This window comes from Eucyclogobius newberryi, unplaced genomic scaffold (assembly GCF_026437365.1).
Source record: "Eucyclogobius newberryi isolate DKJ021-1_F unplaced genomic scaffold, fEucNew1.0.hap1 SCAF_5, whole genome shotgun sequence".
NCBI classification, from domain to species: Eukaryota; Metazoa; Chordata; class Actinopteri; order Gobiiformes; family Gobiidae; genus Eucyclogobius; species Eucyclogobius newberryi.
The window spans coordinates 41670544-41686845 of NW_027316167.1; the positions used below are offsets into that span (position 1 = coordinate 41670544).

At 44.8% G+C, this 16302-nt stretch overlaps 1 protein-coding gene across 1 annotated transcript in view; it reads right to left on the reverse strand.

Moving 5' to 3' along the window:
* Positions 1-8480: 8480 nt before the first annotated feature.
* Positions 8481-16302, reverse strand: part of tspan4a (tetraspanin 4a) — a 425431-nt gene continuing 417609 nt past the window's right edge. The window contains exons 6-8 of the mRNA XM_072465913.1: positions 13768-13851; positions 8595-9223; positions 8481-8549 (exon numbers count right to left, since the gene is read on the reverse strand). Of these exons, the coding sequence (XP_072322014.1) occupies positions 9155-9223; positions 13768-13851 (153 nt within the window). The 3' untranslated portion in view covers positions 8481-8549; positions 8595-9154. The remainder of the gene's footprint in view (positions 8550-8594; positions 9224-13767; positions 13852-16302) is intronic.

Sequence of the window (16302 nt, forward strand, 5' to 3'; positions counted from 1 at the left end):
AGGCGTCGGCCTTCGTCGTCGTCGGCCTTCGTCGTCGTCGGCCTTCGTCATCGTCGGCCTTCGTCGTCGTCGGCCTTCGTCGTCGGCGGCCTTCGTCGTCGTCGGCCTTCAGAGGCGTCGGCCTTCGTCGTCGTCGGCCTTCGTCGTCGTCGGCCTTCGTCGTCGTCGGCCTTCGTCGTCGTCGGCCTTCGTCGGCGTCGGCCTTCGTCGTCGTCGGCCTTCGTCGTCGTCGGCCTTCGTCGTCGTCGGCCTTCGTCGTCGTCGGCCTTCAGAGGCGTCGGCCTTCAGAGGCGTCGGCCTTCAGAGGCGTCGGCCTTCAGAGGCGTCGGCCTTCGTCGTCGGCGGCCTTCGTCGTCGGCCTTCAGAGGCGTCGGCCTTCGTCGTCGTCGGCCTTCGTCGTCGTCGGCCTTCGTCGTCGTCGGCCTTCGTCGGCGTCGGCCTTCGTCGTCGTCGGCCTTCGTCGTCGTCGGCCTTCGTCGTCGTCGGCCTTCGTCGTCGTCGGCCTTCAGAGGCGTCGGCCTTCAGAGGCGTCGGCCTTCAGAGGCGTCGGCCTTCAGAGGCGTCGGCCTTCGTCGTCGGCGGCCTTCGTCGTCGGCCTTCAGAGGCGTCGGCCTTCAGAGGCGTCGGCCTTCAGAGGCGTCGGCCTTCAGAGGCGTCGGCCTTCAGAGGCGTCGGCCTTCGTCGTCGTCGGCCTTCGTCGTCGTCGGCCTTCGTCGTCGTCGGCCTTCAGAGGCGTCGGCCTTCAGAGGCGTCGGCCTTCGTCGTCGTCGGCCTTCGTCGTCGTCGGCCTTCGTCGTCGTCGGCCTTCGTCGTCGGCGGCCTTCGTCGTCGTCGGCCTTCAGAGGCGTCGGCCTTCGTCGTCGTCGGCCTTCGTCGTCGTCGGCCTTCGTCGTCGTCGGCCTTCGTCGTCGTCGGCCTTCGTCGTCGTCGGCCTTCAGAGGCGTCGGCCTTCAGAGGCGTCGGCCTTCAGAGGCGTCGGCCTTCAGAGGCGTCGGCCTTCAGAGGCGTCTCAGGAGCTGTAGTGGCCACGTTAGCATCATTAGCTCGTGAGAGTCTGCTTTCTGTCACTTTGATTTCAGCTCCTGTAGCATTACTCACCGAACAGAAGAGTTCAGACTAAAGTACGGCCTTTACGAGTCATGTGAAAGTGGAGCATTTCCTCCATTACCAGTAGAACTGTGTTTTAAGTCTAAAACATGAAAGATTACTCAAACATGCAAAACTGAAACACAACACAGTTCATATGTTTTATATGAACTGTGTTGTGTTTCAGTCTTGCATGTTAATAAAGGAATATCTTATCTTATCTTATAATATGAGCGTGAAAAAGTGAGTTTACCATCACAGAGATCATCCCGCCTAACACACTCACCACTCCTCGGATCGCTTGGGGCAAACAAAAGCTCCTCGTGTGTGAGGTGGAGCCTGGGCAGGCACAGATCCTCTCCTTTGGGACGGTTTAATCAGGTTCTGTCTCAGCGGGCGGATCAGCGCTGGCAGCTCAGGACTCAGGAGCCAACCACGAGAAGAAAGACACATTTAAAGTGCCACAAAAGGCTCTAGGAATCGGGAGAGCGAGGAATAAGTGGTGTGAGGGAGTCTGCACGCACTACATGGATATGTGGCTCCAACAGGAACGTTTCAAAATGAAAGGGTCAGATACAGACGGTCATTTGATACTGGACCTGGATTGAAAAGTGACGTTTCAAAGGAAATAGGACGAGTTTTGAAACTTTCAGCAGAAGCAGAAGCTCAGAAGTGCATGAGTGGAACGTTCTTCACATTGAGCCGAGGTCGAGCGGATCCAACGTGACGTCAGCAGCTGCAACATTTAGTCACATGACGATCAAATCCAAAGGAGAAGCTTCAAGCCCCAAGGACGATTCATGGAAATGTGGAACAGTTATTCGTTATTTCAAGGCTTTTTTGTTAAAAAGTCAAAAAGAACATTTACACATTATAACGAGACTTAAAGGAATAATAGAGGATTTTTTGACGATTTGAGAACTCAAGTAACTGTTTTAAAAAATACACATGGCACACTCACCCCCCCACCCATCCCCCACTCCCCACACTCATCCCCCACACTACAGCCCCGCCTCTACAGCCCCGCCTCTACAGCCCCGCCTCTACAGCCCCGCCTCTACAGCCCCGCCTCTACAGCCCCGCCTCTACAGCCCCGCCTCTACAGCCCCGCCTCTACACGTGCGTTTGTTTATTCATCATCTCTCGTCTCCTCAGATTTCTGTCTCTTCTGAGCTCGAGCACAGTCGTCATGTTTGTAACTGAAGGAACTCACTAAACACACAGACATATCAACCACACATGTGCTGCCATGGAAACGAGCTGCTATCCTGGGAACGAGGCTGCAGGTGTGCAGTAGCACGCAGGGAATGATTGACATGTTGGAGAACTACTGTCCACGCCACCAGGAAATGAGACTCTGATCACGCGCCAAAAATCCTCCATTATTCCTTTAATATTAAAGACGTGAAAAGAAAAAAAAAGGTACATGTTTTGCTGTTCAGTGTCTGTGGTGAAGTAGTGAAGACACATTTCACAGCACTTTGAAGCGTCATGGCATGAACACGCATAAACACGCATGAACACGCATAAACACGCATGAACACGCATAAACACGCATGAACACGCATGAACACGCATGAACACGCATAAACACGCATAAACACTTATGAACACGCATAAACACGCATGAACACGCATAAACACGCATGAACACGCATAAACACGCATGAACACGCATGAACACGCATAAACACGCATGAACACGCATAAACACTTATGAACACGCATAAACACTTATGAACACGCATGAACACGCATAAACACACATGAACACGCATAAACACTTATGAACACGCATAAACACTTATGAACACTTATGAACACTTATGAACACGCATGAACATGTATAAACACGCATAAACACGCATAAACACTTATGAACACTTATGAACACGCATGAACACTTATGAACACGCATGAACATGTATAAACACGCATAAACACTTATGAACACGCATAAACACACATGAACACGCATAAACACTTATGAACACGCATAAACACACATGAACACGCATAAACACTTATGAACACTTATGAACACGCATGAACATGTATAAACATGCATAAACACGCATAAACACTTATGAACACGCATAAACACACATGAACACGCATAAACACTTATGAACACTTATGAACACGCATAAACACTTATGAACACTTCTGAACACTTCTGAACATGCATGAACATGTATAAACACGCATAAACACGCATAAACATGCACAAACACGCATAAACACATATAGACACGCATGAACACGCATGAACACGCATGAACACTTATGAACACGCATGAACACGCATGAACACTTATGAACACGTATAAACATGTATGAACACGCATAAACACACGTGTAAACACGCATAAAAACATTTAAACACGCATGAACACGCATAAACATTTATGAACACGCATGAACAGGCATAAACACGGATAAACACTTATGAACACTTATGAACACGCATGAACACGTATTAACACGCATGAACACGGATAAACACTTATGAACACTTATGAACACGCATAAACAGGCATAAACACGCATAAACACGCTTATAAACATGTATAAACACGCATAAACACTTATGAACACGCATAAACAGGCATAAACACGCATAAACACGCGTATAAACATGTATAAACACGCATAAACACTTATGAACACGCATAAACAGGCATAAACACGCATAAACACGCGTATAAACATGTATAAACACGCATAAACACTTATGAACACGCATAAACACACATGAACACGCATAAACACTTATGAACACGCATAAACACACATGAACACGCATAAACACACATGAACACGCATAAACACTTATGAACACTTATGAACACTTATGAACATGCATGAACATGTATAAACACGCACAAACACGCATAAACACATATAAACACGCATGAACATGCATGAACACGCATGAACACGCATGAACACGCATGAACACACATGAACACGTATGAACACTTATGAACACTTATGAACACGTATAAACATGTATGAACACGCACAAACACACGTGTAAACACGCATAAAAACATTTAAACACGCATGAACACGCATAAACATTTATGAACACGCATGAACAGGCATAAACACGCATAAACACTTATGAACACGCATGAACCCGTATAAACACGCATGAACACGGATAAACACTTATGAACACTTATGAACAGGCATAAACACGCATAAACACGCATATAAACATGTATAAACACGCATAAACACTTATGAACACGCATGAACACTTATGAACACTTATGAACACGCATGAACATGTATAAACACGCATAAACACTTATGAACACGCATGAACACGTATAAACACTTATGAACACTTATGAACACGCATAAACACGCATAAACACGCTTATAAACATGTATAAACACGCATAAACATACGTATAAACAGGCATAAACACACGTGTAAACACGCACAAACATGCATAAACACATATAAACACGCATGAACACAAATAAACACACGTACAAACACGTATAAACACGCATAAACCCGCATAAACATACGTATAAACACGTATAAACACGCATAAACACGCATAAACATACGTATAAACACGCATACATATGCATAACACGCATAAACATATGTATAAACACGGATAAACACGCGTATAAACATGTATAAACACGCATAAACATACGTATAAACACGTATAAACACGCATAAACATGTATAAACATACGTATAAACACGCATAAACACGCGTATAAACATGTATAAACACGCATAAACATACGTATAAACATGTATAAACACGGATAAACACGCGTATAAACATGTATAAACACACATAAACACGTATAAACATACGTATAAACACGCATATAAAGATGTATAAACACGCATAAACATACGTATAAACACGCATAAACACGTGTATAAACATGTATAAACACGCATAAACACGCGTATAAACATACGTATAAACACGCATAAACACGCGTATAAACATACGTATAAACACGCATTAACACGTGTATAAACATGTATAAACACGCATAAACACACGTATAAGCATGTATAAACACTCATAAACACGCATTAACATGTATAAACAGGCATAAACACACAGAGGCCGAGGTTTAGGTGGAACGTTTATTCATCTCCCTGCACACATGCACCAGCAGCCCACAGTCCTGCGCCACAGTCCTGCGCCACAGTCCTGCGCCACAGTCCTGCGCCACAGTCCTGCGCCACAGTCCTGCGCCACAGTCCTGCGCCACAGTCCTGCGCCACAGTCCTGCGCCACAGTCCTGCGCCACCACAGTCCTGCGCCACAGTCCTGCGCCACAGTCCTGCGCCACCACAGTCCTGCGCCACAGTCCTGCGCCACCACAGTCCTGCACCACAGTCCTGCGCCACCACAGTCCTGCGCCACAGTCCTGCGCCACAGTCCTGCGCCACAGTCCTGCACCACAGTCCTGCGCCACAGTCCTGCGCCACCACAGTCCTGCGCCACCACAGTCCTGCGCCACAGTCCTGCGCCGCAGTCCTGCGCCACAGTCCTGCGCCACAGTCCTGCGCCACCACAGTCCTGCGCCACAGTCCTGCGCCACCACAGTCCTGCGCCACCACAGTCCTGCGCCACAGTCCTGCGCCACCACAGTCCTGCGCCACCACAGTCCTGCGCCACAGTCCTGCGCCACCACAGTCCTGCACCACAGTCCTGCGCCACCACAGTCCTGCGCCACAGTCCTGCGCCGCTCACTTACATACAAATACAATCAACTTCATTTAAAAGAACAGAACATATGAAGCCAAAAATCCAGAACGACTTCAGAACAAAAAAGCATGAAAACAACAAACACTTCTCGTGTATAAATGTGAGTAAATGTTTTGTGCCATTTTCATCTTTTATCACAATTTGATGTTAATTGAAAAAAACAGTTTTCAATAAAAGAGAAGAAACAATAATGAAAGCATTTCCCCACATTCTCCAGCGTGTGCAAATGTCTCTGTAAAAAGTATACTTTATTATAAGAGTTGTGGACACGATTTTTTACCACCGAATTTATCATCAAATCAAAAGTGATTTTCTCGCCTGATGTAACAGAAGGAAAGTGAGATTCAGACATATTTCAGAATAATAAACTCACACAAGCATGAATCTTTCTCCAAAGCCTCTTAACATGCTCCAATACAATCTTATGATAATGTTAGATTTTCATCAGTATAAATGGTTTGAAATAGGATTTAAAGAGAGCTCAGATGTTCTGGAAGATTAAAAAGTTTCATGGCAGATTATTCATATACTGATGTTCGACTGTGGCAGTGTTTTCTGTAAAAGGTTCAAAAGAATATATTATAACAGCGACATCAAAATAAATAAATACAAATTCAAAAGAGATGGTGAACTTTTGACCAAATCATAACCTAATTATTTAGTCAATTGTCAATAATTTAGCTTAAAATACAAAAAGGGAAAAAAATACATCAAATAAATAACAAAATATATTCCTAAATCGTCAACTTAATTAATTACGAATTCAGTAGACTCCATGCTCAGCAGTGCGATGGCTAGCTCACTCTGTCTGTCATAGCTCTATTAAAACTAGCTCACTTTGTCTGTCATAGCTCTATTAAAACAAGCTCACTCTGTCTGTCATAGCTCTATTAAAACAAGCTCACTTTGTCTGTCATAGCTCTATTAAAACTAGCTCACTTTGTCTGTCATAGCTCTATTAAAACAAGCTCACTTTGTCTGTCATAGCTCTATTAAAACAAGCTCACTTTGTCTGTCATAGCTCTATTAAAACAAGCTCACTTTGTCTGTCATAGCTCTATTAAAACAAGCTCACTTTGTCTGTCATAGCTCTATTAAAACAAGCTCACTTTGTCTGTCATAGCTCTATTAAAACAAGCTCACTTTGTCTGTCATAGCTCTATTAAAACAAGCTCACTTTGTCTCAGTCATAGCTCTATTAAAACTAGCTCACTTTGTCTGTCATAGCTCTATTAAAACAAGCTCACTTTGTCTGTCATAGCTCTATTAAAACTAGCTCACTTTGTCTGTCATAGCTCTATTAAAACAAGCTCACTTTGTCTGTCATAGCTCTATTAAAACAAGCTCACTTTGTCTGTCATAGCTCTATTAAAACAAGCTCACTTTGTCTGTCATAGCTCTATTAAAACAAGCTCACTTTGTCTGTCATAGCTCTATTAAAACTAGCTCACTTTGTCTGTCATAGCTCTATTAAAACAAGCTCACTTTGTCTGTCATAGCTCTATTAAAACAAGCTCACTTTGTCTGTCATAGCTCTATTAAAACAAGCTCACTTTGTCTGTCATAGCTCTATTAAAACAACTGGAGAGAGAATTGGAGGCTTAAACGTGTTGTGAGTCGACCCTAGTGGCCAGTCCATTGGTACTGCAGCTCAACACAATGTAAAGACAAACTGTTTGTTACTTCAAAATAATATTACTCTGGAAGAAGTACAAACAGGGCCGACGGGGGCCGACAGGGGCAGACGGGGGCTTACAGGGACCTGCACATGCGTTTATGGTTGATATTGTATATCTATATTGAAAATGACAAATAATCGTATTATGAAAAAAGAAGCATTTTTGAGAGTGAGATGGTAAAAATGATAGAATACATTAGATCACTTGCGAAAGGCTTGTGTGTTGTGTGTGTTGTTTGTTTGTGGCATTATTTTTCCTCCAAATTAGCTTTAGCATTAGCTTTTCCATTAGCGGTAGCGTTCAGACAAAAACACCAACCTTTAGGGATCATCGCAAAATGGGTTGAAGCTGAAAAGACGTAATATTTTTCGTCTTGGGGGGTTGAACCTACATTTCGTCTTTTTGTTGCTTTGAAGCTTCAATACATCGTTGTGTCAGTCATTGTTTTGAAATGCTAAAAAACTCTCAGCAACGAGCATTAGGCCGACATTAGGCGGCGGGTGCGGCGCGGAGCACGGGGAGTGCGTACGGGCGAGCACGGCGCGCCATGTTCGCCCGTGCGGGGATCACAGCGCGCAGTGGCCCGTGCGAGGGAGAACCCGCTCCCCGCGCTGGCCACGGCGCGCCCTGGACCATGTGGACTGAGTAAACAAACATGCAGTGACATTATTTGGAGAATTCATAACTTTTACTGATAAACTTACCAAAGGATGTTCAGGGACTAAAGGTGAACAGGTCCATCAAGCTACTATCGTTTTATCAACGTCTAACATTTGATGTGAAGCCACTCCCCCCCCCCCCCCCAAGTCTTTTGAGGGAGGGAGGGGGTCCAGAGAGAGACTTCAGCTTCAACCCATTTTGAGATGATCCCTAACAAGTGATCACGTCATTTGTATTTGTAAAATATTGTCAGTGAATGACTCGACTTAAAGGATTTATTTATTTTAGTGCAAAATTCCCATAGAGATCAAATTCCGGACGGACGCTAACCGTGAGCTAGCCTGGAGCTAGCCTGGAGCTAGCTGGAGCTAGCCTGGAGCTAGCCTGGAGCTCTGTTGTGCACGGAGGAAATGAATTCTAACTTATGTAAGTAAATTTGAGTTTGGCGAGTAGTAACAGTCCTTAAACTTGATACTAAACAAATATCATACATTAGAATAAAATGATAGAAAGATGACATATAAAAACATTACATGTTTACATGATGTAACTTTAAATGCATATGTCACCCATCATCCTGATTCTTCTGCATGTGTGCTCTGTCTCCCATTGGCTGATGCTACAGGGCGACACTTGGTTTATACATGTCCATAATAATGATCGTAATATTACTGCTTCATAAAAATGTATCACAAAATTGGACACAGAGCAAACCATATGGCAGCAACTCAGGCGGGACACAAATACACTGTGCTTGTAGACCGTTAGCAAGGGAGGGGCGGGGAAGGGGCGGAGTCACCTTCTGGAGGCGGAGCAAGGAGGTGACACAGCTGGAGTCACCTTTTAGGGCAGGCAGAAGAGGTGACCATGGGGTGGAGTCACTTTATTGAGGGGAGGAGTCAGGGGGACATTAGTCTCTGAGATGGGGGCGGGGAAAGAGGGGTGGAGGTCGAAGGTCAAGTGCTAGGCGTAGAAGGTGTCCACTTTGACGGCCTGACAGAACATGGTCATGGAGAACACCAGGCCCAGGATCTGCAAACACAAAGAAAGCTTGAAGTAAATGTTCTCCTCTGAAAACACAAATCCCTCCGACTGATGAGAGACTTTTAAGAGTCATAAACAGCACCGCGGGGCCTCGGCTCCTGAGAGCCGGCAGCCATCGCCTCTCGCCTGGTTTTGCTTTGAAGAAGAAACAACTTTATGGTGCCTAAAAGCGTGCAGAGCATGTATCATCAGCACAATCGATTTTTGGAACATTTTAAATTGTATTCAGCTTTATTCACGCTCGTGTCGTTTACGAGGTCCTCTTCCTCTGGGCCTCAGAGGTCACCTGCCGTCTGAGTCATTCTGAGTATTATATATGAAAGTATTGTGTTCTAAACATGAGAGATGACATGTTTCAATGACAATAATACAAATATCCTTTAATGTTCCGATCTAAATGAAAGGTCTCGTGGTTAAAGGTGCATTGTAACTTTAGTGGGGGTCTGCCACGTGCTCGTCTCCATGGAGATGTGAAAGCTTTAATTGCTTGGAATGTAACTGATGTTTCAATGCTCATAAAACATGCACTGGGGCCGTTTGGTGGCAGACTGATGATAACACATATGCCAGGCTCCATGTGCTGCTTGAATCCAGCTATGACAATTTGCTGCATGTCCTTCCCCCTCTCATCCCCATTTTCACGCTTCACTGTCCAGAAAGTTACTTCTGGACACTTGTCTTCAAGAACCTTCCACAATCAGAGGACGTGGTGTTATTTTGAGATGCAGTTTTGTGCATATTTCTTGCTTTTCCATTTCTTTTGTACAATACACATTTATAAATCAATACTCTTTGTCAATTGTTTCCTTACAGAAAAGGCAATACTGTTAGATTATAGTGGAAAACTATAACTAGACTAAACTAATTAACTAACGATCCATAAACTTGGTCAAAACAGCTGCTCTTTAAATCTTTATCATGTAAACATCAAGTTTATGTAACGTTCTCTGGTGGAACCTCTTGAGATCTTATTGGCTTTGCCTGGAAAATTCCACAATATTTATTCAATAACAAATTTTATTGCTCAAAAATACCCTGAAAAACATGACATATTGGCATCACTTCAGTTCATTCCAGAATTAGATGTAATAATCTCAGAGGGCGGGCAGGCGCTGCATATACTGTACACGTAATTCACCGTTTCAGGAATTGGCTCCACAAAGCCACATTAGCTACGTTAGCTACTCTCCATCTCATTTCCAAACTATGAAATCATAAACCCATCCTATAAAAAGTCCAGTGTGTATGATCCTCCCAGCTTGATTTCAGAAGTCAAAATCTTGCTTGTGTGTTTCTTCTGAAGTTCTGAGCGGAGGATCGGCGTTTCCGTGAGCTGCAGGTGAAGAAGTGGACCCGACTTCAAACGCAGCGCTCGGGCAGATTTAGGCGCATGGATTATGCAGCGCCGTAAATCTGATTAAACTCTGTTTATGTGAGTGAGTGTGGGGGAGCGAGGAGAAGGGGGGGCAGAGGTGCCAAAGGTTAAACTCAATGTGGGACAAAGGTAAAGGTTAAAGATATTGTTCATATTGGATGGGTTTATTGGATGGGGCTGTGAGGAGGTTCTGTGCGAGCCAATCAGAGCTGCTGATGCAGGAGTGTCATATATATATATATATATATATATGATTATGAAATATATATATGACCCTGATTACACCATTTTGTAATTGATCGCAGGAACAATTTTGCAGTATCTTGTTTGAAGTCTTGTTTGAAGTCTCTGAAGAGTTTGGGACAGGGGGGTGCGTGCCCCCCTGATGTTGGGACAGGGGGGTGCGCGCCCCCCTGAGGCCTGCTGTTGGGACAGGGGGGTGCGCGCCCCCCTGAGGCCTGCTGTTGGGACAGGGGGGTGCGCGCCCCCCTGAGGCCTGCTGTTGGGACAGGGGGGTGCGCGCCCCCCTGAGGCCTGCTGTTGGGACAGGGGGGTGCGCGCCCCCCTGAGGCCTGCTGTTGGGACAGGGGGGTGCGCGCCCCCCTGAGGCCTGCTGTTGGGACATGGAGCCGTGTCTCTGATCCAAAGAGGACGTTCTCTTCACTGGCATCAGATGGAATCAATCCAATCACAACTCTCAACTGTTCAGCTCATTTCATGAAGGTTTTCACACTCTCTGTGTTCATCAGCAGCAGAACCACAAGCCTTTTCAGCCACTCCATCCATCCCCTCCTCTTCTCCACCACCAGTGTCATTGCAGGGTAAATGCAAGGGATGAAAATATTTCACGTTGAAAATGATTGTAACTCAACTTATTGACCTATTGACTTTACTTATTTTTTTTAAATGTGTCTTGCCCTCTTCAGGTGGGTGGGGGGTCCTTGCCCTCTTCAGGTGGGTGGGGGGTCCTTGCCCTCTTCAGGTGGGTGGGGGGTCCTTGCCCTCTTCAGGTGGGTGGGGGGTTCTTGCCCCAAGTGGAGGAGTTCAAGTATCTCGGGGTCTTGTTCACGAGTGAGTGAAGGATGGAGCGTGAGATCGACAGGTGGATCGGTGCAGCGGCTGCAGTGATGCAGTCGCTGCATCGACTGTTGTGGTGAAGAAGGAGCTGAGTCCAAAAACAAAGCTCTGGATTTACCGGTCACTCTACGTTCTGCCCTCAACTATGGTCATGAGCTTTGGGTAATGACCCAAAGGACAAGATCGCGGATACAAGTGGTGGAAATGAGCGCTCTGCGCTCCCTTGGAGACAGGGGGAGGTGCTCAGTCTCACAGGAGGAGCATGGAGTTGAGCCTCCTCCACGTCGAGAGGAGCCAGCTGAGGTGGACCGGGCATCAGTTCTGGAGGCTCTTGGAGGCCTCCCTTGGGAAGGGTTCCGGATGTGTCCCAACAGAACATGTGCTACGCCCTCTTCAAACACTTCTAGAATGAGAGCCACACTTACCCCAGCTTATAGGTGGATGGTAACAGGTTAAACAGACTTTCCTTATCCCACCACATTAAACAGGCTGATTCCACGTCATGCCACTGCTGCGCCACCTGAGGGCACAGACGCTCACTAACCCTGCACAGGACGGCAGAGCCCTGAGGAGCTCGAGATGAGCATGCACAGAGAGCTGAGTTTGGGACGTAGAAGTTCTTAATTAAGACCAAAATAGCAGGAGTGCAGATAACTCTGGTGTTTTCTGAGCTCGCTCTTCAGCTCACGTCAGTTTACACATATTTTCCTCCACCACGAGGAAAATGATGACGCATTAAACTGTTAAGCAAACGAGTCCAATAAAAGTTTTCCCCTGTCTGTGTTTCAGCGGCATAAAGTGAACAGCCGAGTCATTCTTTCAAAGCAACAATTTGTAAAAACATGAATTATAAGTAATTTGATGAAAATAAGGTGCATGCTGAGTGTATTTACTCAGCATATCCGGACGTTGTTCATGTTGTCTTTCCTGATTGGTGCGTTCTGAACCGTGGAGCCGGGCACAGAAGAAAATAGACTTCATCTGTAATTTTGTTTGAGGATGCATAAGCTGCTGCATAAGTATTGCACTGTGCGTGGTGCAGCTTATTGGACCGGAGCTACATGATGTGGAATCAGCCCGTAAGATTTACAGTGTGTCTTACAATCAGAGATCCTGCTGCTTTGAAAGTTGGGTTAAACGTTTCCTAATATCTGCTTGAAACATGTTCAAAACACAAGGTGTTGGCTCAGTTAAAACTAGTGACCAGGTCAAGCTTTATGCCGTTCTTCAGCCTGACGCAGAGCCAGAGTTTCAGACAGATTGGCCCATGTCCTTCCCACTGACCCCTGCAGAGCTGAGACCCCTGCAGAGCTGAGACCCCTGCAGAGCTGAGACCCCTGCAGAGCTGAGACCCCTGCAGAGCTGAGACCCCTGCAGAGCTGAGACCCCTGCAGAGCTGAGACCCCTGCAGAGCTGAGACCCCTGGAGGCGTCGTCTCCATCAACACGGACATAAAGAGCTGGATCACACGGCTCCTGTTTCTGCTTTTACAGTCGCACATGTTTCACAGTCAAACAGCTTAAGCTCCAAACCTCAACTCTAGCTCACAGTCCAGGCTACTTCTTTCACCCACGACTCATTTGCATACTTTACATTCAAATACCATCTGTTTAAATGTTTGGTCAATAAATCTTCACAAAACAAAAGTGTATCATTTATTTCCAGTACTAGTCAATGTCACGGTTACACGCTCACGAACATAGAATGAGGTGGTGCCCCAAATTCCTCCAAAAAGCCCCACACTCACAAAGAGCTTTAACTCTAATCCAATTCCCTTATGTATGTCACCTTTTCAGTCACGCCACAGAACGGTAAGAATGGGAAAAGTCCTTGAAATGTTGCATGAAACAGGAAGCTGAAACCATGAACCGGGGCGTGGCTGTCCACACATCATGTTTCCTAATAATAATAATGTTATTATGCAGTGCAGTGTACTGTAAACTGAGTTTGTTGTAATTAAAAGAATATATTAGGTCATGCAGTACATTTGGATAGCGCTTTGGCCATGAACAGAACAAACATCTGGGTCAGAACATGCTTCTTCTTGGAACCCTGGTTGATGTGAGCTGATGGTACTTGCCTGTGTGAGGGCCGTGCAGAGGGCGAAGATCCACAGAGCCACCAGGTTCTCACTGAGCCAGTCCTTCACGCGCTCGTAACAGGGCTGAGGACACAGAGAGGGAGGGTCAGTCTACACCATGGACACGCCCACTCGCCAGCCTCACCCTCTCACATCACGGATCATTGTGAGAAGATAAATCCTAAAATGTAAGATTATTTACAATGATTGAAACCAAAGAACAGTGAAAGTCTGTAGATCACCATTCCTCTGGTAAGGGCCCAATGTATGAAATCAAACTTTCTGAACGATAAAGTTAATGTGACAGAAACAGTTATAAAGAATATCAAACTTTTCCCTCTAATTAACACATGAGGCTGGGGAATTAGATATCAAACATTTCAACAGAAACCTTCAAAATAAGATGGGGATGTTTGGGTCAGAGAGCAACCTTTAGAATTACAATTCATTTAAATCTTTAGCCTTTATTTGACTCCATAGTTGTCTGCACATGCTCCAGGGCCTGAACGGAACCAACGACGCCACAATCGTCGTGTCTTGTGAGTCTGATCCAGCTGTGGACCATCTGTTCCTCTCAATACTCTTTTACAGACATTTAAAGCTTGTCCTTCAGATCCTCTTTAGAAGATACTTGAGAAAGTGATTACACAGGTGTGGATGAAGCTGCTGAGTCAGAAAACAGGCTCCCAGCGCTGAGTTTATCCTGAGACAGAATCATCAGAACTGATCCACAGTCTGTGTTTGTGCAAAGTCAGACAATATTGGGCCGGCCCACAGGGAAGAGGGATCCAAAGTCTAGTTTGACTTTGGGAAATACAACTCATTCAAAAATGTTGGTGGATAAACAACCTTTTCTACACATATTTACCTCTTGATTGATTGGTTTTGACTCGGGTCAAGTCTATGATCTATTTTCTAACTCTCGACATGAAGACAAAAGAGAGATGGAACGTCATCATCCCTCAATTTTACAACTATGTCATTTCCTCCCGCTTGTTCCCGTTCGGGGTCGCGGTGACTGGAGCCTGTCCCAGTGACTTTGGGCCTTAGGCGGGGCCCGCCCTGGACAGGGGCCAGCTCATGGCAGGGTTAACAATGAAGGGCCTCATGAAATGTGTGTGAAATGCTGTTGACGGTGGGAAAGAAGGCCATTGCAGGAAAGTGCTGACACAAACTGAACCAACAATAAGTCTTGAACTTGAAGACAAGACTTGCAAAAGGACTCGTTTGAGAGACGATGTGCTGGATCTGACTCTGACTCTTATTTGACTCTTATTGTGCCACATTCACACTGCAGGTCTTTTCTGAATTTGTTTGCATTGCAGATAAAAGGTGATGAAAGGAGGAAACGCTGTTGTCACATTATGAGAGAGGAAGCAACATTTAGCTGGCTCAGAGTCATTTTTTTCTTTAATAGGCAAAAGTTGCTATTTTATTTGTGTCACACTTTACAAAACCCTTTCTGTGGAAAACTGCACTTTCCTGCTTTGCTGTTGTCGTCTGGCAGTTATTTGAAAGAATTATCTGGTTAATTCCAGTCATTTCCAATTAAACCTGTTTTATTTTCCAATTAAAAGTCGAAAATTGAAAAAGTTTGAGTAAAAATAGATAAGGAACATGATGTGATTTAAACTGGGTTTATCTTCAGAGTATCACATGTGGCTGTTTTCTATGTGGCAATTTGGATATTAATTTGACTTTCTATAGAAACATAGCATGATGTATGGGCTGAATATGAATGATGTGTGTGTAAAATGAACATGATTTGAATATGACTCAAACGCGTCGACGATGAAGGACTAATATCAGACACAATGGAGTATTTTAACGATGGTTTGCTTTCAGCTTGTTTTTTTAATGTCCAGGCTAATCATTTATACATTTTACTCTTATAATATCTTTCTTTGGTAAAGTGCATTTTCTATTTACTGTGTGGATCGTGATTTTCTCTTTGAGGATTCTCCTTCTTAACACGATTTAGCAAGTTTAGTTTTTCTTGCAGATCATTTAGCTTTTTCTCCCTTTGTTTTTTCCTCTCCAAACTGTTTTAGCAGCTTCCCAGAGGATGGCCAGAAGTTTCACATTGTCATTGTCATCAAGCATTAGACCTCCAAAGTGTGTCTACAGTAATGTAGCCAGGTGCATGATGGGTTAAGTCTATTGTGCCTTTATCTGCCTCAGTTTGATCTGTCTTTAGAGAAAAATAAAAAGTAGTCTATTCTAGAATATATTGTATTCATTCTTTCATTTTCTACCGCTTTATCCCGTTGTATGTGGAAAAGAAAATGTGTGTGTTGGCGCTGGGGTTCATCTCCCTCAAAATATCAATCAGTCCTATATAATATACGGAATAGACCCTTTTCATAAAACCGACCGGCTGGTTCCGGTTGCCTGGTTGCCTCCTCCATTCATTCGGTATGGGGAATTAGTCAATAATTAATTAACACAAAACAGAGTGAGTTACAGATGGATAGTCACTGGCAGTATGTTAAGACCTTTGTGTACCTTGTAGAAAAAGGTTCAGTTGTATCATCA